The 22,615-nt window shown below is 57.2% G+C and overlaps 4 protein-coding genes across 4 annotated transcripts; 2 read left to right on the top strand and 2 right to left on the bottom strand.

Annotated features, from left to right (window-relative positions):
• Positions 1 to 396: 396 nt before the first annotated feature.
• On the top strand, positions 397 to 2,047 carry LOC127594496 (cAMP-dependent protein kinase catalytic subunit alpha-like). Its single transcript, XM_052056358.1, has 3 exons — positions 397 to 517; positions 642 to 872; positions 927 to 2,047. Exons 1-3 carry the CDS (start codon positions 397 to 399, stop codon positions 2,045 to 2,047), a joined length of 1,473 nt encoding a protein of 490 aa, XP_051912318.1.
• A 10,552-nt stretch (positions 2,048 to 12,599) lies between these two features.
• Positions 12,600 to 13,220, top strand: LOC127594495 (negative elongation factor E-like). Its single transcript, XM_052056357.1, has 2 exons — positions 12,600 to 12,770; positions 12,903 to 13,220. Exons 1-2 carry the CDS (start codon positions 12,600 to 12,602, stop codon positions 13,218 to 13,220), a joined length of 489 nt encoding a protein of 162 aa, XP_051912317.1.
• A 5,886-nt stretch (positions 13,221 to 19,106) lies between these two features.
• On the bottom strand, positions 19,107 to 21,662 carry LOC127594494 (uncharacterized). The gene is given in 4 exon segments (XM_052056356.1): positions 19,107 to 20,507; positions 20,580 to 20,702; positions 20,793 to 21,080; positions 21,201 to 21,662. Coding segments are annotated over 4 exon segments (2,274 nt in total).
• Positions 21,663 to 21,698: 36 nt separating this feature from the next.
• On the bottom strand, positions 21,699 to 22,322 carry LOC127594493 (Golgi apparatus membrane protein TVP23 homolog B-like). The gene is made up of 2 exons (XM_052056355.1): positions 22,179 to 22,322; positions 21,699 to 22,124 (listed from the first exon to the last, which is right to left on the bottom strand). The coding sequence occupies exons 1-2, from the start codon at positions 22,320 to 22,322 to the stop codon at positions 21,699 to 21,701; spliced, it is 570 nt and encodes a 189-aa protein (XP_051912315.1).
• Between the last annotated feature and the right edge of the window lie 293 nt (positions 22,323 to 22,615).

Below are 22,615 nucleotides of genomic sequence, written 5' to 3'. Positions count from 1 at the left end.
TGGCTGAGCATCTGCACGAGCTCAACCCGCTAGTGACGGAGCATCGCCAGCTCATCCTCCATCTGCAGCCGATCGGTCTTGGCCCTGCTGAGCTACAATTCCAGGGGACTGGTCATCCGCCCCTTGACCCTTGACTCGTCTGGGTGTCTGCCCGAGTAATTCTCCTTGCCAGCCGACCTCTGCAGGTCCTCTTTCAAGAGGCGCCCCGTGGTTTCAGCACTGTGGTCCTCGGGGCGCATCCGCTGCAGCACGGTGATCGTAGACCGGTACAGTTCCTGCAACACCAAATAGTCCCGAATTTCTTCCTTTTCGCCTTCGGCGGGAAGGCGGCCAGTCCTGGCCTGGAACTGCTTTTCCCAGTCCCTGATGCGACGGTGGTTGACACTGCGGACGGCCATGACTGTCCTGATCTCGCGGTGGATCGAGCTCTTTCTGTGCTCCTCGTCCTCGTTGATCGATGAGCTGAAACTGTTGTGGTTGAGGCTGCTGGACTGGGAAGAGTTCGTGTTCGCGAAGTGTGGGTGCAGGCTAGGCTCGGAACGCAGCCTTTAGTTCTCGCGCTTGTGATGATGCAATTCTTAAGCCAGCTGCTGGGTGACAACTATGCTCACCACGTCGCCCAGCACTTCCTTGCACTGCAGCTGGTCAGCTCCTCCCTCGCGAAGTGCAGCTACTCCTCGGCCTGGGCGGCCCTGAAGTTCATTTCCTGCGCAGTCCAGTCTTTTTCAGTCCCCTAAGAAGGGCTGCCGGCAGTCCTGGCCGCCAGGTTCTCGAAGTCTGCGGCAAGGCGAAGAGTGTGGGCGAGCATGAGCTGGCAGAAGTCGGTGGACTCGGGCTGGCGGGGGCGGCTGCTCGGTCAGGAGGGGCTCGAGGTAGCAGCAGATGCGCTCCTCCTCTTCCATGAATTTAAACCGGTTGGTAATCAGTCGTTATTGATGAAAGCCAAAATGAGTTCAAAGAAGACTGTCCGCAAGCAGTCTCTGGCCAGCAGGACCGCAGAGCCCCCTCCCGCACAGGCGACCGGCTCTCCTACTCGCAGCCCAGGGCTCGTTCTCGCCTGGAAGTGCGGGGCGGTACCACCACCCTGCTGCGCCCGGTCAAGGGCTTTCAGAAGTTGAATGTGCTGGGCAAGGGTGCTTTCGGCAAGGTCTGGCTGGTGTCGGATGGGCTGGGCAGACTGTTCGCCATGAAGGAGATGTCGAAGCTGAAGGTGCTCAAGAAGGAGTCCGTGCAGAGCGTTCTTAATGAACGCCTCCTTCTTGAGGAATTGAGGCACCCCTTTCTCGTCAACATGGTGCAGGCCTTCCAGACGGCACGGAATCTGTACCTGATCCTGGAATACGAATCGGGCGGAGACTTGCGGGCGCACATGCTCCAGCGGGGCAGGTTCAGTGAGGAACACAGCCGGTTCTTCATGGCGAATCTGGTTCTGGCGGTCGAGTACCTGCACAGCTGCAAGGTGATCCATCGAGACATCAAGCCTGAAAACATCGTGGTCACCAGAGACCACTTCCTGAAGCTGACCGACCTGGGCATCAGCGTGGTCCAGGGCAGGGACCGGCTGGACTCGAGCGGCACCCCCGGGTACATGTCGCCGGAAGCCATCTGCTCGCACGAGCAGGGACTGGCTTCTGACATGTTCGCACTTGGGGTGATCGCTTTCGAACTGATGTTCGGCAGGCGGCCCTACACCGGTGGCAGCCGCAAGGAGATCCGGGACAAAATCCTGAGCCACCAGGTCGCCATCGCCCTCGGTGAAATACCCGAGGGGTGGTCCGTCGAAAGCGCGGACTTCATTAACCAGCTGCTGCAGCGCAAGCCGGAGCAGCGGCTTGGCTGGCATGGGGTGGTGCAAGTCAAGGCGCACCCGTTTCTGAGGGACTTTCCGTGGGGCAGGCTGAGCTGTCGGGAACTACGGGCGCCGTACAGAGGGAAGGTGAGCGCGGCGGAGCAGGGGCTGGACACAGAGGAGCCGATGGAGGGGAAAGTGGACAAGGCCCTGTTCCGGGGGTATACATTCGCGTCGGGGAGTGATGATTACTTTTAGACAGTGGTGGAGGGATGACCATCGGAGTCAGGGGCGGGGGCGGAAGGTGGGGGTCTCGAGGGGCTGGAAGGGGCTGGCGAGGCGGACGGTGAGGTGGGCGGGCAGGTTGAGCACCCGCACCCGGAGCGGCTCCATATAATAACTGTCAGACAGGCATCAAAATTAATATGCTCAAGAGCAAGATGCAGTTGCTCGACCGCCAGATACCGGTCCTCGAAATCAAGGCCGTCACCTGGTCCAAGGACTCGCACGGACTCTTCGACTACGAGAGCCGCAACTACACCCAGAAGAAGTTCAAGGTCGAGCAGCCCACCGTCATCATGCGCAACGAGAAGAGTCCCTTCCTCACCAGCCAGCTAGATTCTCGTCAACACCCTCGACGAGGCCCGCGTCCTCCGCCCCCTCAGTGAGGAGAACCGCCTCCTCGCGGTCTTCAACGCCCGCAAGGGTCCGCTCGTGGCCGACGAGCCCAAGTACGAGATCAACGTGATGGACGAACCCGGCGAGCTGCTGGGCCTGGCGCCCCCGCCGCCCCGGAGCGACGTGTTCCTGATCGTTCGCAGCCTGAAGAACAGCGAGGGCTCGCAGAAGGGGTACGCCCTGAACGTGGGGGACGTGATCAAGATGGGGCGGATGGAGTACACGGTGCTGGAGATGCGGAATGACAAGGAGCGAGTGATGACCAGCAGTGAGACGGTGGAGAACATGATCGCCAAGGAACTGAGCGACGTGATGCACATGGAGAAGGACGAGGAGGGCGTGTGCCGGATCTGCCTGACGGACGAGCAGACCGAGGACAACTTCTTGATTTCGCCCTGCGAGTGCAAGGGCAGCTGCCTGCTGACCCACCTGTAGTGCCTGAAGCACTGGCTCGACACCAAGATCAAGAAGAAGTCGGTCAACTACGCCACCCTGCTGGTGTTCAAGGGCTTCGAGTGCGAGATCTGCCTGACGCCCCTGCCCAAGTCGATCGTCCGCAAGGGCGTCAACCACGAGCTCTTCCGGCTGGAGCGGCCCGCCGTGAACCCCTACATCATCATCGAGTCGCACGCCAGCCAGAAGAGCCACCGCTACATCCACATCCTGGAATCGACCAAGGAGCTGATCAAGATCGGGCGGGGGCACAACTGCGAGATCCGGGTGTCGGACATCTCGGTGTCGCGGACCCACGCCTTCATCAAGTACGAGGAGGGCAACTTCCTCATCCTGGACAACAACTCCAAGTTCGGCACCCTCATCAAGGCCAAGCAGAACCTGCCCGCGGGCTGGGACAAGATCGCCGTGCAGGTGGGCCGCACCGTCATCACCTTCATCCTCAAGCAGCGCGAGTCCGCCAAGGAGAAGTCCAAGACCATCAGCAACTTCTCCTCCCTCTCCAACTTTAAAATCATGAAATGACCCTACCCTCCGCCCTCCACTCTCGCCCCACCCCGTCGTAGAACGAGGCCGTCACCGCCCAGCCCCCTGCCCAGTCGCACGCGTACGCCAGCGACTCGTGCCCCAGTCGCCCTCTCTCCACGAAACGCCCGCCCTCCTCCCGCGCCACCACGAAGCAGTGCTGGTCGTAAAGTGCCAGCAGGTACAGGCTGTGCTATTCGTCGTGCTGGACGATCCGCCAAACCCCGCCCGCCTGCTTGTCTTCGAACAAAGGGTGTTCGGGCTTGCGCATGTCGACTGCCGCGAGGCTGTTGTTGAAAGAGCCGATCAGGAGCCGGTTTAGGCTCGGCTGGTTCTTTAGTTCGCAAATCCCGGAGAGGCCTCTGCAGACTTTTGAAGGCTTTTCGGTTCTGAAGTCGCATAGAAAAAGCCCTTCTTAGTCTCCTCCACAGGCCATCACCTAGTCTGTCAGCAGACAGCCCGCCCAACCCGAAAATTCCATGGGTTTGGCAGAACTCTAACTTTACGCATCGCCACAGAAGGCCCACCCGTCAGCACTGACAGCGGCAAACCGCCCGCGCTCGTTGCCGACGACGAACAGCAAAGGGTGCTCGGTAAGCTTTCTCTCAAGGATGTTGGTATTTTCTAGGGCCAGAAACAGGATGGACCCTGAACGGCAGGCAGCCAGAAGGGAGCTGGTTTCGGGTTGGTAAGACAAATCTAGGACAGGCCCATCCGTGTACTGGTAGGGGCGGGGGGAAAACACCTCTAGCCCGCCAGAGTGGACCCCGTCCTGCAGCTTGTAGTAGGCAGCAGCACGGCAACCCTTTTTGCTGACCAAGCAGTCAACGGGCATGGGCGTCTGGTACTCCCTCTGCAGGACGAAGGCAAGTTGGGAGTGCATAATTGAAGATCACACCTGCTTGTCGAGCATGCAGCAGAGCTACTCGACGTGGTCGTCTTCCTTGAACTTGAGCCGCACCTCGTGCTTGGAGTTGAAGATCAGACCCTTCAAGGTCTCGCCCAGCACCACCTCTAGCGCGCTCTTGCGGGTAAGCTTCACGTGCCGTGCGTTGAACCGCGCATGCACCTCCTCCGAGTTGATGGCGGTGAGGTAGATCATCCGGTCCAGAGCCACCTGCAGGCAGGCCCTCCGCCAGCTGCCGAACAGCCCCTCATCCACCTACACTTCGAAGGTCTTGAGGTTGAGTGACTTCATGTGATCGGACAGGTTGTGCAGAACCCGGCCCTCGTCCTTGATCTGCAGCATGGCCTCCAGCTCAGGCATGTTGAGGGGCCCTTCCGAGGCGGGCAGCACCTTGCCGACCTTTTCCAGCAGGGCCTGGGGCAGCACGTTGCGGGTCTAGAAACTCTGCTCGAGGAGTTTCAGGTCGGAGAGGGAGTCTAATGCCGCGTCAAGCTTCTTGAGCTCGCGGTCAGAAAACAGCTGGCTGTACAGCTTGCGGCACTACTTGAAGATGGCCTGCAGCTGTCGGTGGTAGAAAGTCTCGAACTTAATGATGTCCTTGTAGAGCGAGACCACTGCCCCGCCCAGCTCCTTGATGCAGGACCGCACTGTATACTCGCCCTGGCAAATCTGCTGCAGGTCGATAACCTCCATGCGCTTGAGGGCCAGCTTGTCCGTCTGCTTGCCCCGCACCTTCACGAAGTTGTCCCTCAGCTTGCCAAGTGCTTCGAACCCCTTCGCCAGCTGCTTGCGGGCTGTCTTTTCGGCCGCAGTGAACTTTTCTTCGTGCTGGGACATCTCCTTTCCCATGCGCACCCACTCCTCGCGGTGCCGGTCCTCGAGGACGATGGCCTCGGAGTAGACCGTCAGCAGCGAGGGCAGAAGGGTTTTCTGCTTCTTCCCGGTCTACAGTGAGTCCTGCATTCCCCTGCACTTCCGGAAAATCTCAGTGAACAGGCCCGCCTTCCGCGCAAAGTCGAGGATGACCTCCCGGTTGGCCTCGTGCGCAGAGTCGATGAACTTCAGCCTCTGCTGGAGTGCCTTCGCCACATCCTCGGCCACCGACAGGTGGAAAGCGTAGTACTTCAGGTTGTTGTCCGCGTTTGTGCGTATTTTCTTGGACTGCATGGTGATCCTTTCTTCGATGGCCTTCTCGATCTCTGCGGATTCGAGTAAGGCCAGCGGCATCACCGGAGGCGGGGGCTTAGAAGGGCCTTACGCTTACGGCTTTGGCTTTTTAGGAGATGGCTGCTTGTCAGGCCCGAAGATTGAACTGTGCTGCTCTTGCCTCTACTGACAGTCCTCTGCGGGCGGGGCCTGGGCCTGGAGCTGGGACTGAGGCTATGCAATTTCCGACATATGCAATAATCACCTTTTTCGGATAACATTTGTAAACTTGTTCTCCTTGTCTGCAGAAGCCGGCTTTGACCTGCCGAGGAGAGCACTCACCCCCCGCAGCAGGCTCTCCAGGCCTTTGGACCAGCCCTTCGCCGAGAGGATGTCTCCGATGTGGCTGAGGATAGACGGCACCTGGTTGCTCTGCTCCAAAAAGCAGCTGGCGATCTGTTCCGGCCCCTCGAACTGCAGCATGGCTGTGGCTGTGCCCTTGCGCACCCGACTGTCCTGATCCCGCAATCCGAACAGTAGTGCCCTGAAATTGTGCGGGCCGAGTTGGGCCAGCCCCCGCGCGCACTCCAGCCTGACCTGCCAGCTGGGCTCTTTGGTCAGCCCCTCTACGAGCAGCAGCTCTGCCTGCGAGCCGAAGACGAGGATCATCTAAAGGCTGAGCTTTCGAATGGTCTCGTGGGAGTCGGTGAGCAACTCGTAGAGCAGAGGCATCATGCTGCGGGCACGCAGGTACATCGAGGCGGTGGGCGAAGAGGAATTCTGGGCCTCGTTGCGGGCCTGCAGCTCGCTGAGTGCTCGCAGTGCGCACATCTTTAGCTCTAGGCTCTTTTAGCGGGCCAGTCTGAATAGCTCCTTAACAGTCAAATCGAGGGCCGGCTGACCCAGCTCCACCTCCTGAAGGCAAGACAGGATGGCCGCCTTCAGCTTGGCCTCCACTCCTTTCAGCTGCAGCAGCTCCACCAGGATGCCCACCCCTTCCGACCCCATCTTGCACAGGGTTGAGCACACCACGGTCCGGTTGATCGAGCCCTCCTTCAGACACCTGACCAGGGCGTCGAGCACGTAGTCGGGAGGGTTGAGCACCACTGTCCCGAGAGTGGTGCATGCGCTGACCCTCACGTTCCAGAAGCTGTCCTTCAGAAGGGCGACCAGCTTGTGAAGCAGTCGCGGTGGTGGCTAGGTGGCCTTGGCAATGACTTCGCAGGCGGCGACCCGGACTCGCGAGTCTTTGTCCGCCAGCGCCTTCATGAGTTTGTCAGTGCCATCCACGAAGTTTATATTCTTGAGCCGGGAAACGGCTTGGAGCGCAGCCCGCTTGACTGCTGCAAACTAGCTCGCCAGCTCAGGCACGATGCCCCGCAGCAGCACGTTCTGAGGCGCGATTTCTGAGTCGATCTTCGAGTCGATCACATCGAGCAGGGTGAACCACTGTGCGTAGCCATCAGCGAAAGGGTCAGTAGCGATCGGCCTGCCCTGGGCGTAATCCTGGTAGAGTTCCGTGAGCATACGATGCAGTGCGGCCAAGAAGTCAGTGAAGTCGATTACCACGCGGGACTCTTCAGCCTGCCAGTTGACCAGCTGGCCGGGATAGGGGTGGATCGTGCGCTCCTCCACTACGATCTAAAGCCGAGACTAATTCTCATGCTCCATTCCGATGGCCTCAAGGATCAAAACTTTGTCCTTCGGAGAGGCGGCGGCCAGTTCTCGAACAAGCACTCTGGCTCCTGTCTCACCACTGCGTGCGATCAGGTCAGCCAACTCCTTGGCGTCGGGACTACCGTGAAGCCCTGTTGCCAGTCCATCGAGGAATGGGTTTAGGGCCGCCGGGTCCAGCCGCTGGAGCAACGATATGGCCCTGCGTCTGGCCTTTGGCTCTTTGCCGACAGCCTCGGCCACGAGTGCGGGGCAGAGGGTGCGCTCCTGAACGAGCCTGGTCTCAGCGAGCTTGGAGAGCAAGTTGCAGCCAAGACTCGAGTAATCCTTGCTGGCAATATCTACAAGGGTGAAGATGCCAGGGTAGTCCATGTTGGCCATGGCCAAGAAGGCCTTCTTTTGGAGCAGAGGCTCTTCCTCGTCGAGCAGCAGCCTGCCGATCTCGTTGAGGTGGGGTTGGGCAGCAGAGCCTAGCACGGCCAGGATTTCGAGCACGCAGAGCCCCTTGACGCCCTTGCCAATCAGCGGAGCCAACCTCCCTGCGATATCCTGTAGAGTTTCCAGCTGCAACGAGCCTTTGAAGTGGTACAGCACCTAGAACAGGTAGGCCAACGGGCCCAGCACTGCGTCCGACCCCGGGCTCGACTCCACTAGAGATAGCACCTGCTCGATCCGCTATGCATAGGCCATCTCGTTCCAGAGTTCCGCGTTTTCTTCCATGAAGGCGCCGTAGTGCTGAGTAATGTGTTCCAAGACCGCCCGCTCGATGGAGTCCTCCTCTTCGCCCTCGTACTACGCATCCTCGTCCTGCCCTTCCTCCGGCTCCTAGGGGATTTCCATCGGTTCGCTGCCGAAGCGGTCTGAACTCGACTGGTCGAAGTAACCGGAGGGTTCAGGACTGGCGCGAGGCAGGTCTTAGCAAGTGATCTGGAGGCGAGGCTGAGCTGGAGTGTTGGCTGGGCGGGACAAGGCAGTTTCGTCTTCGTGGGGGATGGCTTTGGGAGATGAGGCGAGGGGGAAGTCGGTGCCGTCGAGATCGAGGAACTCCTCCTGCAGCTTGTTGAGGTTGCAGGCGATGAGGTCGATGGGGTCATCGACCTGCTCTAGTCGGGAAGAGCGGGCAAGCATCGGTTAAATTTGAATTTAAACGTCAGTCTATTCTCTCCAATCTCCTCTCGATTAGTTTGCACTACTCTGCGTTCAGCCTCCTGCGCAGCCGGCCGAACTGCGCCCGCACCGCCCCCGGGCTCGGCCCCCCTCCGCTGCTCCTCCCTTCCCGCCCCAGCTCCAGTTCCACCAGCTGCTCTATGAACTCCCTGCGTTCGGCCGCCCCCAGACCTAGAGCTGTCATCAGTCTGCCTTCAATAGCGAGGGATACTCTTTACAGCTTTATGGCCTCGTGAGCAAGCACGTCCAGAAAGGCTGGTACTTCAGAGCAGGAGGGGGGCGGGTCCATCAGAAAGAGGTTTTATTGGACGCGGCTCAGTAACTGGAGCTGCAGCTAGGGGTCGTTGACTGTCTCCTTCTCTAGCCGTTATAGTTCCTTGCACTCGTACTGCATGAAGACAAGGACTTAAGTCAGCTCGGTCGCGCCAACCCCGCTGGCCGCGACCGGCTCAAGCAGGGGGCAAAGGGGTTTTCGCTCACTCTTGGGGGACTGGCGGATGAGCGAGTGGTGGGTGCGATGGACCCCATCGTTCATCGACAGCTCTATCGGCACAAAGGCCGAGCCCAGCTGAAGAGAAGGCTGGCGGTCCAGCTCGGACTTGCTGGTTGTTGGCTCTCTGATTTCCTTGCTCATTAAATATGGAGGAGCTGCTCGAAGGCTCGCTCAGGTTGACCACCGACCGCGAGGAGGTGGATTTCGCGGACCCAGAAACAAAGCTGGAGATAGAAGCCTTCCTCCGTGAGTTCGAGCGCAACAGCTCGACCAAGGATCTCTACCTCATCGAGGATGCGCAGCGCAACACCGAGCTGTTCTTCGCTCTGCTCAACTCGCTGTTTGGGCTGCTTCCTCCGCAGTTCAGTCAGGCGGGACTCGAGCGCCTGCTGGGCGTGGACACGCCCGAGGCGCGGCAGGAAGTTATCGATAGCTTCTTCACAGAGGAGCTCATGGGCGACGCTCTTGCTGAGCTGTCGAGGGTGGAGTTAGAACCCCAGAAGAAGCGAGCAGTCGATCAGGCGGTGGTAGCCCTGGAGCGAGGGGACGGACGGGCTGCCCGAGAAGCCCTGCAGCTGAGCCAATGATGCTTGTGAGATTGCAGGCCTTGAAACACACTTGCTCCGAGCGCAAGAACCTCCGCGCCGCAGTCAAGAAGCTGTTCGACGAGAATCTGGGCACGTTCCTGAACGGCCTCGAGGCCGACAGCCTGCCTCTGGCCCTCTCCCTGAGCAGACTCGCCACCAACCTCTCACGGATCAACAGTCCTGAGCTCAGACCGAGACTGAAACAGGCCTTCCGTAGCGGGCTGTCTTGGATCGACAAGTAGGGCGTGATGGAACTGGTGAAGGTGCTGGGGGGAATGCAGTTCGAGGGGGACGAGCTGCCCATCCTGCAAGGGATTCAGAAGCACCTCGAAAGCCGTACCCATTTGTACTCAGTGAATGAGCTGCGTGTGCTGGAGCATTCCTTCGCTTACATGCAGGAAAGCGTGCTGCCTTTTCAGTCCTTCAAGATCAACTTCTAGGAACTCCAAAAGAAGACCAGCAGGGCCCGTGCCCGGCGCGGCCCTCATGAAGAGCGGCTGGAGGTCTCTGTCAAGGGCCGGCCGGTCAGCCTCATCGGTGTTGAGCACAACAACATGAACAAACTGCTGCGTCTGAAGAAGGATCTGCTCAGAGGGGAAGGCAAGATCATCGTCTTGGAAATGCCGGGACTGCAGGCGGGGCAAGTGCGGCCCTCCCTCGGCGGCGGCAGACTATCTGCTCTTGGTCTCGACCTCGGGGGACGGGCCAGATTCAGCCCTCGCTTTCCGCTGCGGGAGCTGTAAGGCGAGGCGCTGGACTTCTATGTGCGTGATTACTTAGAGTATCGGGACAGCTTCTTCACAATCAGGAAGAACGAGCGGGTGGTGTACTACCGCGAGGAGGACTAACTGCGGCCGCATTAATTCGCCAGCCTGATCTATGCAGAGAGCGTGCGGCCGCTGGCAGACCGAAGGAGCAAGTTCGTCCTTGCTGACCTGACTCTGCAGGAAGAACTGGAAAGCGTCGCCGCCACGCATGACCTGACCACCGTCAAGAAGGTTTACTCTTTGGTCCGCGTGCAATACATGATCGAGGAGCTGGACTTCCTCTGGGAGCTGGCCAAGACGGGCTGCGGCCACTGCAAGGGCGCCGCGCCTGAGTTGCACAGTCCCATCGTGTACGCCGACGACCGCTTCTTCCAGTTCTGGGGAAGATAGGCTAGCTTCTACCATTGCATAGTGAGCTGCGTGGACTCCGGTGACGACAGGCCCGTGGTCGCAGTGCTGGGTGCGGACCACCTGCCCAAGCTGCGCTAAATGTTCGCACAGCCCCCGCCTCAGCCCCACACAGCCCGCCAGGATAACGACTTCGTGCTCAAGATTGGGATGTTGGCTGCACTCTACGACGAGTCTTTCGTTTTCGCGCATGGACGGGCAGGAGACATGGCCAGCCTGCGCGATGAGTTTCGGAAGGCACTGAGCCTGGGCGCCGGGCTGGAAAAGAACCTGAAATCTTGCCAGGCAGTAAAGCGGCTGATTTCCCGGGTGGAAGCCAGTAGATTTAAAAATGGTATTTGACGATTAAGGATTATGCTTTCGTGAGACCAGTGTGTTGGAGGGGGAGGAGACTACTGAGATCGAATTGGCCTTTCGGGGGCTGCAGGCTGGACTCCTCGAGCTGGAGCGTGGGGAGGAAGGCGGATTCGCCTTGAAGCAAGTCGAGAACAGTCAGCTGGAGTGCCTGGCCCTCACGAGCCGGTTCCTGACCGAGTACCGTTTCTTTGAGCACCAGATGCCCGAGCTACAAGCTACCCTTGCTCTTGCCCGATCCTTGCTTGAAACTCACTTCGATACCGAAAATCAGTAGCAGATAATTCTTCAAGGTGCATTGGAGCAGAGGCTAGAACAGGTGGTGCTGGTTCCTGCCATCGAACGGAAGCTGCTCGAGCAGGAGGAGCAGTTCGCTAACGAACTAGCCCAGCTGCGCCAGCGCCATGAGCGCTAGCTCGAAGCTGTCTTTAGCGAAATCCGAACGGCAGAACATGAAATCCTGCAAGAATCCCTTCGATTGCTGAAGGTTAATCGAGTTCCCAAGGGTATGCCCCGGGACAAGCCCAAGATGCGCAAAGAACTGATGGAAATGCACGCGATGATCTCAGACTTCAGGCGGCTGGACGGCCGGTCGCAGAGGATGAGCAGATGGCATGGCGGCGCGAGCAGCAAAAACTTGCTGTGAACGGCACTGAGTGGTCAATATTTTTCATATGAAAAAAGCCTTCGCTTCTGGGGACTAAATGCCCTGCCTGGCCAGAAGGATTTGCGAGGCTCCTGGTAGATAGGACGATGCCGGCTGGGCGAAAACGCCCCCATGTAGGCTCTCCCCTGGAGGCGGTATGGGTCGTATTAGTAGCGGTTGTAGAAGCGATGGTGAGTGCGCTGAGGGGACCACATGCGCGAAGGACGTGGTGTAATTTCTCCTCCCGAGGCCATGTGCAGGTGCCTGCTCTTGCTGTTGAGAGGTGGGCGGTATTACCGATTGCGGCGGTGCAGGGGGCTGTAGTATCTGGAAGGACGGGGCTCGTCTGCCTTGGGCGGGGATGGCTGCGGCGGAGTGGCTGAAGACCGCGGCAGGTCATCCTTGACGAGATATGATTTCTTGATGGACTGGCCCTTTACGAGCTGATGAGAATTTGCGCCTCCCAACTCAGCGGCAGGACGGGCTGGCTATTTGCGGTGGTAGCCGTACCTCTCATTTTCGGGCTGTTTGAGGTCGCTGGCTTCAGCAGCATAGGCTGCAGCTCTAGGGGCCTTTTCTTGAAACGATTCGTTGGCCATGGCAAATTTGCGGTCGGGAGTGGGCTCGTCGTTTTTGGGAGTCTGTTCGGAAGAACGACTACGGTCTTACCGGCGGCCGATGTACTAGAGGTACTTTGAGTTGCGCACTGAGGCCTGGCTGCCCTTAAGCGGAATAGTTTCCCCGGGTGGCTGGTCCTTCGGGAGGTCCATAATTTTATTTATGCCACTGAATAAATCGATCATGACTGAATATCGCAGAGTTCAGTAACGACCAGAAATTAGCCTGGTCATACCTGCTTGACCGCTTGGGGGTAGTTAGTTCTTCTGTTCTGAGGCTGCCCGGGGAAGAGGCCGCTCGGGTATTGCCAGGAACTGCGGGCTAATTTGAATGGCGATTTTGTGCTCAGAGTGATTAATCGGATACGGGCGGGATACATCAAAGATAATGTCGGTGAGAGACAAGAACCCGGAGGTCTACGTCCGCGGCTACCCCAAGCGCGTCGACTCCGAGGAGCTCAGGCATATCTTCAAGAAGCACGGCAAGATACGAGAGATCCAGTTCAAAGGGCCTTATGCGTTCGTGGAGTTTGAGGACTACTACGACGCAGAAGACGCAGTTCGGAAAATGAACGGGCGCATTTATTTCGGAGACCGGCTTACTGTTTAGCCCGCAGGCCAGCGCCGCCGCAGGGGCAGAAGTTATCGTCGATCTTATTCTCGTTCCCGGTCACGCTCTCGTTCTTCGTAGGACTCTCGTTCATTTGATTCATCCGGATCTTCAAGCGAGCGTTATCGCAAGAGGCGCAGGCATCGACGGAGGCGCAGCAGTTCCAGCCGCAACAGTCATCCCAAGAAAGACGAGCGGCGGCGCAAGGAGCGGGACAGCGACCGGGACCGGGACAGGGACCGTGACAGGGACAGAGACAGGGACAGAGACAGGGACAGGGACAGGGACAGGGACAGGGATAGAGACAGGGATCGGGAAAGGGAACGGGACAGGGATAGAGAAAGGGATAAGGGAAAGGACAAGGACAACAAGGACAGCAAGGAGAACAAGGACAAGTAAAGGGAAAAGGACAATAAGGGCAAGGAAGAGGTGAAGGAGAAATAGAAAGATGGCAACTAGGTCAGGGAGAGTGAACCTGAGAAAGAAAAGGACCTGGCTGGAAAAGAGATGGAGGTGGAGCAACCCCAGGAGAAGGGAGCCTAGCAGCCCTGACATGATCCCCGAGCATCCGCATCTTACGCAGGCTCGCGCATGCCACGCGCCCAACGCTCTTGCTTACTGTTAGTGTTGAATACTACATGATGTCCAGTCTGCCGGGCACATTCATTGATCATTTTCTGCTACAGGCGCGCAGGAAAATCGAGTGTGTCTTGCTGGCGGTCTCCAGGACGGACTTTTCTCGCGTGCTTGAGAGGTCTCGCGGCCAAAAGCTGTTTCGCCTTGTCCTCTCTCTCTTGTCAACCTGCGTTCTAGGACGTTTCTTTTGGGTCAGCCGATTGACGATTTCCGACATCTTGCATTTCACGTAGCGTGGAGGCGTGTGAAATCCGGGCTGCAGCGCTTCAATACAGGCACCGGTCTTCAGCAGCGTCGAGAGAGGACTTTTTTCCTCGGGATGCATTTTCGAGTAGGCGGCATCACTTTGTTCTGAAAAAGAGTTGTCATCTTTAATATTAAGAAGGCCCAGTTTTTCGCGAATGCTGTAGAAATGCCGGTACATGGTTTGCGATATGCGCTGCACCCTTCCCATGTCGAGCTTATCCTCCTCGAGTCTCGGCTTCCGCTCCAATGTTTGTTCGAGGTAACTTCTCATCCTGTGCTCATAGACCTCTTCATTCCAGCTAAACTTCGGGAGCTGTTTATAAACCAGCCCTCGGGCATCAAGCAGCAAGACTGAATCGGTGGGGTCGATCGTCCATTCGAACAGCCCTTGAGACACCTCGATTGAGTGAACGCGCTGCATCCAGCACAACAACTTGTAGCTGCTGTAGATAGCTCGCTAGCTGTCGGGCAGAGCCTTCTCGAATCGCTCTTCACTGTCCGGACTGATCCAGGAGGGATCCTTCCTGTCAGCAGTCCACATCATGGAGTCGAGCAGCTGCTTTGCTCTGCTCATCAGTTTCGAGTGCATGCTTCCTTGATGATACCAGAATAGAAATCGGCGACCTTAGAAATGTTGGTTCCAAGTGAAGTTGACGATCCGCTCCACTGTCTGCCAGTACAGATCGCTCTTGCGCTTTGCGAGAACGGCAATGAACTAAGACTCTGAGAGGACCTCTGGAGGCTGGCCGTGATGGAAGATGAGGACAGCCTCTCGGCACTAGATGCCTGCGTGCTCGCGGTAAGAGCGCCGTGACTAGTTGAATGTCTTTTGTATCAAAGTGCTATTGATGTGCCGTGAAATTTCTTTGATGGAGAGGTCGGCGGGACCTCGGTTGAGGTAGATGGCCACGGCCTCGCCTCGCTCGAAGAGACAAGTTTCTCGAATGCGGATGTTGAGCTGCCCCTTTATGGCCTTGTTGCGGGGGATGATCAGACTCCTCAGCACTAGTTCCAAGTTTGACTTAATCGCCTGGTCGCGGGTGATGCTCGTGATAAAGCGCTGGGCTTATTCGCGAGTTGTTTGGAGCTAGTAGCGCGCGCAGAGCAAGCAGTCGCAATCGAACACGATGGGTGGGTCTCGGTCGAAGATGGGCTTTGTTTAGTACTGCCTCCACACGGTCCCCTGCTGCAGCTGAGACCAGGGCCGATCTCTCTCGATAATATATTTATTCATTCAGTGAACTTGCGTAGTTGACCTGCATTTAAATTTATTTTGCATGCTTGCACCCGAATGATTCAATCAATCGCAGTCCAGGTCCCGATTGGCGGCGAGCTTCTTCTCATCCTTTTTCCTGTCAATTTTCTGCTGCAAGTTGGTTGCCTTTCGAGCGATTGCCTATAGTCTTTTCTTGTGCTTGAAGGAACGCATGTGCTCTCGGAACTCGTTTTCTCCTCGGAGAGTCTTCTTACAAACCTCGCATTCTTTCATCAGCCAAGCGCCTGGCGCTTTCGGCTGAGTGCCTTCCAGCAACTTGTAGAGCTCCTCCTCCGAAACCAAATACTTGCCGGGATGCGCCGAACGGACTGCTTGAGAGGCTGCTTAGGGTCTGCATTTTATTGTCTAGATGATTTCTTAAAGTGCTTGCATTACCTCTGGGAACTACTTGTACGATTGATACTCCAGCAGCACAATTTTGGGAAGGATCTAGAGATGGTTTTGGTTGGCGATGATCTTGCGCCGGATCCATTTGAGCTGTCTCTTGGCATACTTGAAAGTATTTTAAAGAAGCTGCTCAGCACACTTCGCTAGTAGCTCCTTTGATTCTCCACTTTCGAGCAGTCCTTGTTTCTCCATCGCCTCGCCTATCTCCATCTTAAAAGCTTCAATTTCCTTTCCCTCCTGCCTCTTTAGCATGTCGAGCCTGGCCTTTGCAAATTAGTAGTATGGCTGGAATTCCTTGTATCCAATGGACTGGTTCACACCCGTGATGGTTGCCGGACACTGGTCGAGCATGGCCAGGATTTCACTGACTCCTTCTTTGCCGAGCATCTCGTGGTTGATGCGCTGCTCCATTTTGATTTGCATTTGCTGCAAATCATTGCAACGTATCCAGAAGATCAACGAGTTCGGAAACCGCAGAGTCTGGTTTCCGAGATCGATCATTCCAGCACTTGGGACCTTGCCAGTCATGGCATGCTGTCGGAGGTAGTTGGTTAGTCGCTGATTGTCTTTTGGACCGAGTTTGGCGGCCAGATGCGGGTCGACCTTCAGAAGGTAATCGAACTTTGCTTGGCAGGTCATCTCAGGTAGCGCCTAAAGCAGGTCAGGCTTGAGCGGCTCCTGCTCAGGGTCATCAGAGATTGGCTGGTCGAACAGTAAACTCTCGATATAGTAGTTCGTTCCTCCAACAATAACTGGCACCTTTTTACGACTGTGGATATCGTCAATAGCTGACATGGCCAGCCTGTGATATTTGTTGCGGTTGAACGAGGTAGTGGATAGGTCCAGTAAGTCGAGCATGTGGTGCTTGGCAACTGCCTGTTCCAGAGCAGTAGCCTTCGCAGTCATGATGTCCGCGTGCTTGTATAGCTGCATCGAGTCCGCCCCGACCACCTCCCCGTGCAAAGCTTCAGCAAGCCTTAAGCTCAATTTTGTCTTCCCAACAGCGGTGGTCCCCAAGACAAACACCACCAAGTTGTTATTTTTCATCATATTATTTCTTTTATAAAAGTGTGGATTGTGATTTTATGAACCTAATTCTGTATGGATTGATGATTGCTGTAATTCATACTCCTAGACTTAAAATCAAACAAGAACCAGGCTTGAAGAAAATCAATGGATCATCATGATTACTATCATGCATGAACATGTTGTAGCGACATAAGAGTAAAATTTAGTTATGCCGTATCAGGTTGATTACTCGCCTTGACTCACTCATTATTTACCTTAATTGACGTCGCCCGCAAGGCCAATGCTGGAATTGTCGTAACCATATCAATAGGATGTGCTGGCTACTAGCCCTGCTCCCCATTCTGCAGTCTTATGCGCTTGCACTCTTCCTGAAGGGCGGCCAACGGTGACCTGCTAATTCATAATAGATACGATAGGGGGGATCAGCTCTGTGCGTTGGCGGCCTCGGCTTCTTCTGCGGCTTCGGCCTATTCCTGTTTCTTCTTGAAGGCCCGCTCCTTGGCGATCGCGTAGTCATAGCTGCGATGGTAGTTGTTGGTCTGGTAAATTGCCTTGATCGGCTAGTAGAACAAATGCATCCATGTGAACGCCACTCCAACGATCACGACGTGCCACATCCACGGGTACGAACCTAGCCAGGCCACCGTCTTCCACATGGATTTGAGGGTGGGGTTGGGAGAGACCACATTTGGTTGCCGTTCTGGTGAGGCTGGCACGGAAGGTGGGCTTTTCGGTCTGGGCGAAGGGCACGGTTCGGATGAACTTGGGTGTGTATTCCTTGACAGTGTTGTAGATCAGCTTGCTGTACATTCTGAATAAATTATGCTATCTGATTTCTCACTCCCGCAGGAACTGACTCTGGACTACCGGCCTGGTTTGCTCTGCAAATCCAGCCTTACCATGCAAAACCCTACGGACAAGACCCAACCCTTCACTATCTACACGAACTCTGAGGACCTTCTAGTGTCGCCAAGCAAGGGCAACCTCCCTCCATCTGGAAGTGTCCATCTGGAGTTGACCCTAGAGCCGACCCACCAAAGGGGCAGCAAAAAAGTCTTTCTTGTGGCCGAGTTGGAGGGGGTCCGGAAGATGGTCAGGATCGTGATGAAAAATGAGGATGGAGTGCAAAATTCGATGCAGGAAAAATGCGACCAAGCAAGAAAAAAGGTCGAAGCCGCAAAGGATAAACTAAAATCGATTGAAGAAGCCCCTGTGCAAGGGTGGTAAATGGCTGACTACTCACTGATTTTCATTGCGGGAGCAGGACTGACCTGCCTAGCCAGCGCCTTGTGATCTTCTGGCAAATTCATCTAAATATTGTTTGATTGAGCCTGATGATTGTGATGAGACATCTGATTGTGCAGCGAAAGAAAACAAATAGCTTTTGATTGCCAGAATACATTGTTCAAAAACATCTTAAGGTGGGCAATAAAATCGATCACGTTGAATTCAGAAGATGCTGGCGTCCTCCTCCTCTGCACCATGCAGATCGCCAGCCCCGTCATCACGATCATCACGATCATCACGAGCAGCGCACACGCGGTGATCGGTATCCAATACGAGAGTAGTAGCAGTAGGCTCGAAGACACAGTTGTAGTTGAGGTCGCAGCAGTTGAGGGGGCAGCCCGCCAGCACGATGCAGGTCATGATGAATTAAGGTGATAAGCAGCTTCTGTCAGCCCTGGAGGCGCTGGAGGGCAAGCTTAGGGTCAAGCCCGAGGGCGGGCTCGCTGAAAGGCTGGTGGCGGTGGTCAAGGCCTCCGAGAAGCCGATCCGCGGTAGCAAAAAACTGATGAAGGCCAGCAGTATCAAACGAACCCTGGAAATCAGCGACAACGAAGAAGAGGCAGACACGCCCAAGGTCGATAACAAATTCCTGCCGGGCTCCTTTCTGGAGGAGGAGCCAGTCTCCCATGCCGAAAGAATATTGGCGAAGCTTAACGAGCTGGCAGGCCGCGCTCCTGCCGAGGCGGAGGCTGGTCTGGCCACCCTGCAGAGGCAAGGCAGCCCTGCGAAAGAACTGCAGTTCCTAAGCACCTACGCAAGCAGCCTCTAGCGCTGCCCCTCTTCCTCATCAAATTCCAGCGCAGACCGCAAAATTGCCTAAAAGCGGAACTCGATAATGCTGAAGCACCGCAACTCGTTTATGATCGAGGAGGAGGTCAGCAGCAGGCCCGACGAGCAACACCTGCAGACGCTGCTCGAGACCCCTTTCGAAAATGACACCTGCCGGCAGTTGGAGCCCGGCAGTGGTGGATCTGTCCAGGGGCAGGAGGTAGACGACTACGAGAGCATGAAGATCATCCGGAGCAGGGGCGTCAGGGTCGAGTAGAAGGTCGGTCCAAAGCGAGAGCCACCGGTCCCTCAACTGCTGGTCGAGCTTTCCGTGTCCTAGCCCTTAGCCCTTCCTCCCCAGCACCCGCCTGTTGATGGCGGGCAGACCCGACAGCTGCAGGCCGAGAACAAGGCCCTTCGAGAATAACTGCAGGCCTTGAAAAAGGCCTTCTCGAGTCGAGAACTGGCTCGGGAGGAAGACACCTACCGACAGGCCCTGACGCTCTGCGAGAGGAGGCTGGAGTCGAGCTTGCTGGCCAACCGGAGGCTGCTGCTGCGGGCGAGGAGTCCTGCCCGCAGACTGTGATCGTAAGGTGAGGTGCTCATCTGCGGCCGATCTCGAGGGGCCCGGCTTCGATGGGGGCGTAGGCCATCATCTAGTCGGCGGGCTGCCTGTCTTCCTCCACGCGCTCGGCCTCGTCACGCATCCTGAAGTAGTCTTTGCGGACGCGGGCCAGTTTGTGGCGAGTGCGCTCGTTCTCGCGCTTGAGGATGTCTACCTCCTGCGAGGCGTCGTCCAGCTCGGCCATGAGCTTCTTGAGCTGGGCTTTCTTGTCCTTGAGGGCCTGGCGGTTGGCCGCCAGCTGGTCCTGCACCTCGACGCCGTGCTGCCGGGCGAGGATGTCCTTCAGCTCGAGGAAGAGCTTTTCCTTTTCGCGGATGAAGTTCTCCTTCTCCTGGACCTCCTCGGTCTTGGCGATCAGCCGGCGCTGGAGGGTCTGGATCTTCAGGATCCTCTCGAAGTTCTCTTGGTCTGTCGCCTAGAGCTTGCGCCAGCGGTGGACGTTCATGGGCTTGGTCAGTTCGTTTTCAAGGGACTCGATCTTGGCCTGCTGCCCAAGCAGGTCCTTCTCCTTTCGACCGATTTCCGCCTTCAAGTCACCGATGCAGCTGACCTGGGACTCCGTGGCCCTCAGCTCATTATCGAGGGTGGCGAGGGTCCTCTGGAGCCGGAGGTACTCCTTGCGCATTTCGTTGTAGTGGAGCTCGCCCTTGGCCAGGTTGGAGCCGGACAGCTTGATCTTCTCGTAGAGGACGTTGAGCTCCTGGTTGCGCTTGATGAGGAGGGTGCAGAGGATGTCCCGCTCGTTGACCACCATGTCGTAGTCCTTCTGCTGCTTGACCTTCTGGTTCTTGGCCTCCTGGATGACCTTCTTGAGGTCGAGGATGGTGGCCTCCTGGCGGCCGACCAGCTCCTCGGTGAGGCGGATCATGTTGTCCGTCCGCATGCGCTCGTTGTTGGAGTCGTGGTTCTCCTGCTCGATCTTCTTGAGGTCCCCGTCAGCGGCGATCAGCTGCTGGTCCTTGGCCTTGATCTCCTCGCGCAGCTGCTCGACCTCCTGGGTCATGCGCTTGTACTTGCGGACCAGCTCCGCAGTCTCCTCCTTGCTCTTGTTGAGGTCCTTGGAAAAGAGGTTGCGGTCCGAGGAGACCGCCTCGTAGAGGTTCTGCTGGTGCTTGAGCTTGCTCTCGTACTCCTCGTTGGTGTGCTTGAGCCGGTTGATGTGGGTGTTCTTGATCTTGACCTACTCGACCGTCTGGTAGTACTTGGCGTGGGCCTGGCTGGCCTCGATCCCGTACTTCTCCTGCTCCCGCTGCAGCTGGTCTGTCACCTTCTTCAGCTTCTCGTTCTCGACCTTGTAGGCCTCCACCTCGTTCATGTACTTCTTCCGGTTGTTCTCCTCCTCGTTCCGCGCCTGCTGCATCTTGAAGTCCTTTCCCTCTGCCTTCTTGTACTCCTTGTTCGCTGCCGCCTGCGCCACCTTCCGCTCTTCCAGCTTCCGCCGTTATTACAGGCGCCGCTGCTTCAGCTGGTCGAGTTCCTCCATCTCGAGCAGTTTCCGGGCCACCAGCTCCTGCTTGCGGCGCTCTTCGTCTTTGAGTTCCTGCTCGCACTGGCCCTTCATGCGCACACTCATCCTCAGCTCGCGGTCGGCTGCCTCCGAGGCCTCTGCAGCCTGCTTGCTGCGCTCCTACAGCTCGCGCAGTTTCTTGATGCGTTCCTCGACCTCCTGCGAGAGAGCAGCCAAGGCTTCCAGCTTGTTGTCCTTGTCTTTAGTCACACGGGCCCGCTGCTGACTCTTGGCGCCAAGCTCGCGGTTGCGCCCATCGCGCTCCTGCTTGACCCTATGGATTTCCTCCTGCAGGCCGGCACATGCGCGGATTATGGCCTCGATGTCCGCCTTTAGCCGGGTGCACTGCTCATAGGAGTCCTTGATCTGCTGGCTGATCAGCTTCATGTGCTCCTCCTTGGAAGCCTTCTCCCGGTCCTGCTGCTCCTTGGTCTCCTTGATCCGCTCGATCTCGTCTTCAAGCGAGCGGATCTCGTCTTGGGCCTGCTGCTGCCGGGCCTACAGAAGGGCGAGGTGTTACAGTGAGGCCTTCTCCTGCGAGTTCAGGCTCTGGGTGCGAGCCAAGGCCTCGTCCCGGCCCTTTTTGGCCTATTCCAGGCGCTTGGCCAGCCCGTCGACCTCCATCTCGTACTTATTTTCCAAGGCCTGGCGGTTTTTCTCCCCCTCGCGGTCGATCCTAGCCCTCTCCTCGCGCAGCTTGGCAATCTCCTCGCGCTTGGCCAGCTCCTCGTTCTTGAGCTCCTCGGCCTCGCTCTCCTTGCGCTCGAGGTCGCGCTTGAGCCCATCGGCCAGAGACCGCTTTTCCTCGATATGCTTGAGACACTCGTTGATCTTGCTCTGCACGTTTTCGATCTCGGCCTTGACGTTCTTGCACTTGCGGAAGATCTCGTGCTCGGATTCGTGGTTGGCCTGCAGGTCGGAGTAGATCTGGTTGATCCTGGTCTTGAAGTGCTCGAGGTCCGGGTCGATGAGCATCTTGATGATCTCGATGATGCGCTCCTCGCAGTCCCGGATCACCGCCGGGTCCGTGGTGGCCATCTGCTCGAACTCCTTGGCGAGCAGTTGGTTCTCCTGCTGCATCGATATTATTTCTGCAACGCACGTTAATCATATCACTCACATCGCGCTGACGATCGACCCGTTGAACAGCTGCTTCGTGACGTCCGCCCCCAGCCGGTTGGCCAGCTCCCCCACCCGCTTCTTCTGGGCGTTCGAGCACTTATGGAACGCGTACAGGTTCACGCCCACCACCACTGCCCCCATCGCGCAGACCGTCACGTTCGAGATCGACAGCTTAAAGACGTTGAAGAACAGCAGGATGAGCCAGGCGACCTCCGTGCCATACATGGTGAACCAGAAGATCTTGGAGGCGACGGGGTTGACCATATCCTCGTTGACCCTGCACTCGAACTTCCACTCCTCCTCGCCCTCCTCATCGAAATTGATCCACCAGCGCAGCCCGACCATCCTGCGGCCACTCACGTTCTTGGTGTACCAGAAGTCGATGATCTGCAGGAGCACGATCAGCTCGGTCTGCACGATCTAGGTGATGAAGCCCAGCACCGGCGACAGCAGGAACAGCCCCAGCGGCAGCACCTTCAGCAGGAAGTGCATGATCGACTCCAGCATCACCCCCGAGGACTGCAGGTCGTTGTAGAAGTTGTCCTCCTGCACGCCCTTGTCCTCCAACTCCGCCTCGACGATCGTCCGCAAGGCCTTCAGCTTTGAATGCTCCGCCATGTATCTTTTCTTCGATTCAATAACGGATGCAGCAGAGCAGGCGCGTGCCCATCGTCACGCAGCTGGGCAGGCTCATGCCGGGCGAGGAGGAGGGCTGTCTTGCCATGCAGCTCGGCAGAGGCGGCTACCCCTCCCTTGAGAGGCTGGCCTTCGACCCCACCGGCCGCAGCCTGGTCTGCCTTGACTGCGAGCAGAACCTGATGGCGATCGACTGCAAGCTAAAGAAGCATGCTCAAATCGGCAAGGTGAAGCCCGTGACCGCCTGGGCACTCTGCCCCGACAGCATGGGCGTG

The sequence above is a fragment of the Hippocampus zosterae genome, unplaced genomic scaffold, assembly GCF_025434085.1.
Source record: "Hippocampus zosterae strain Florida unplaced genomic scaffold, ASM2543408v3 HiC_scaffold_165, whole genome shotgun sequence".
NCBI lineage: Eukaryota > Metazoa > Chordata > Actinopteri > Syngnathiformes > Syngnathidae > Hippocampus > Hippocampus zosterae.
Note: the sequence above shows the minus strand (reverse complement) of the source record. Positions and strands in the feature narration are given on the sequence as shown.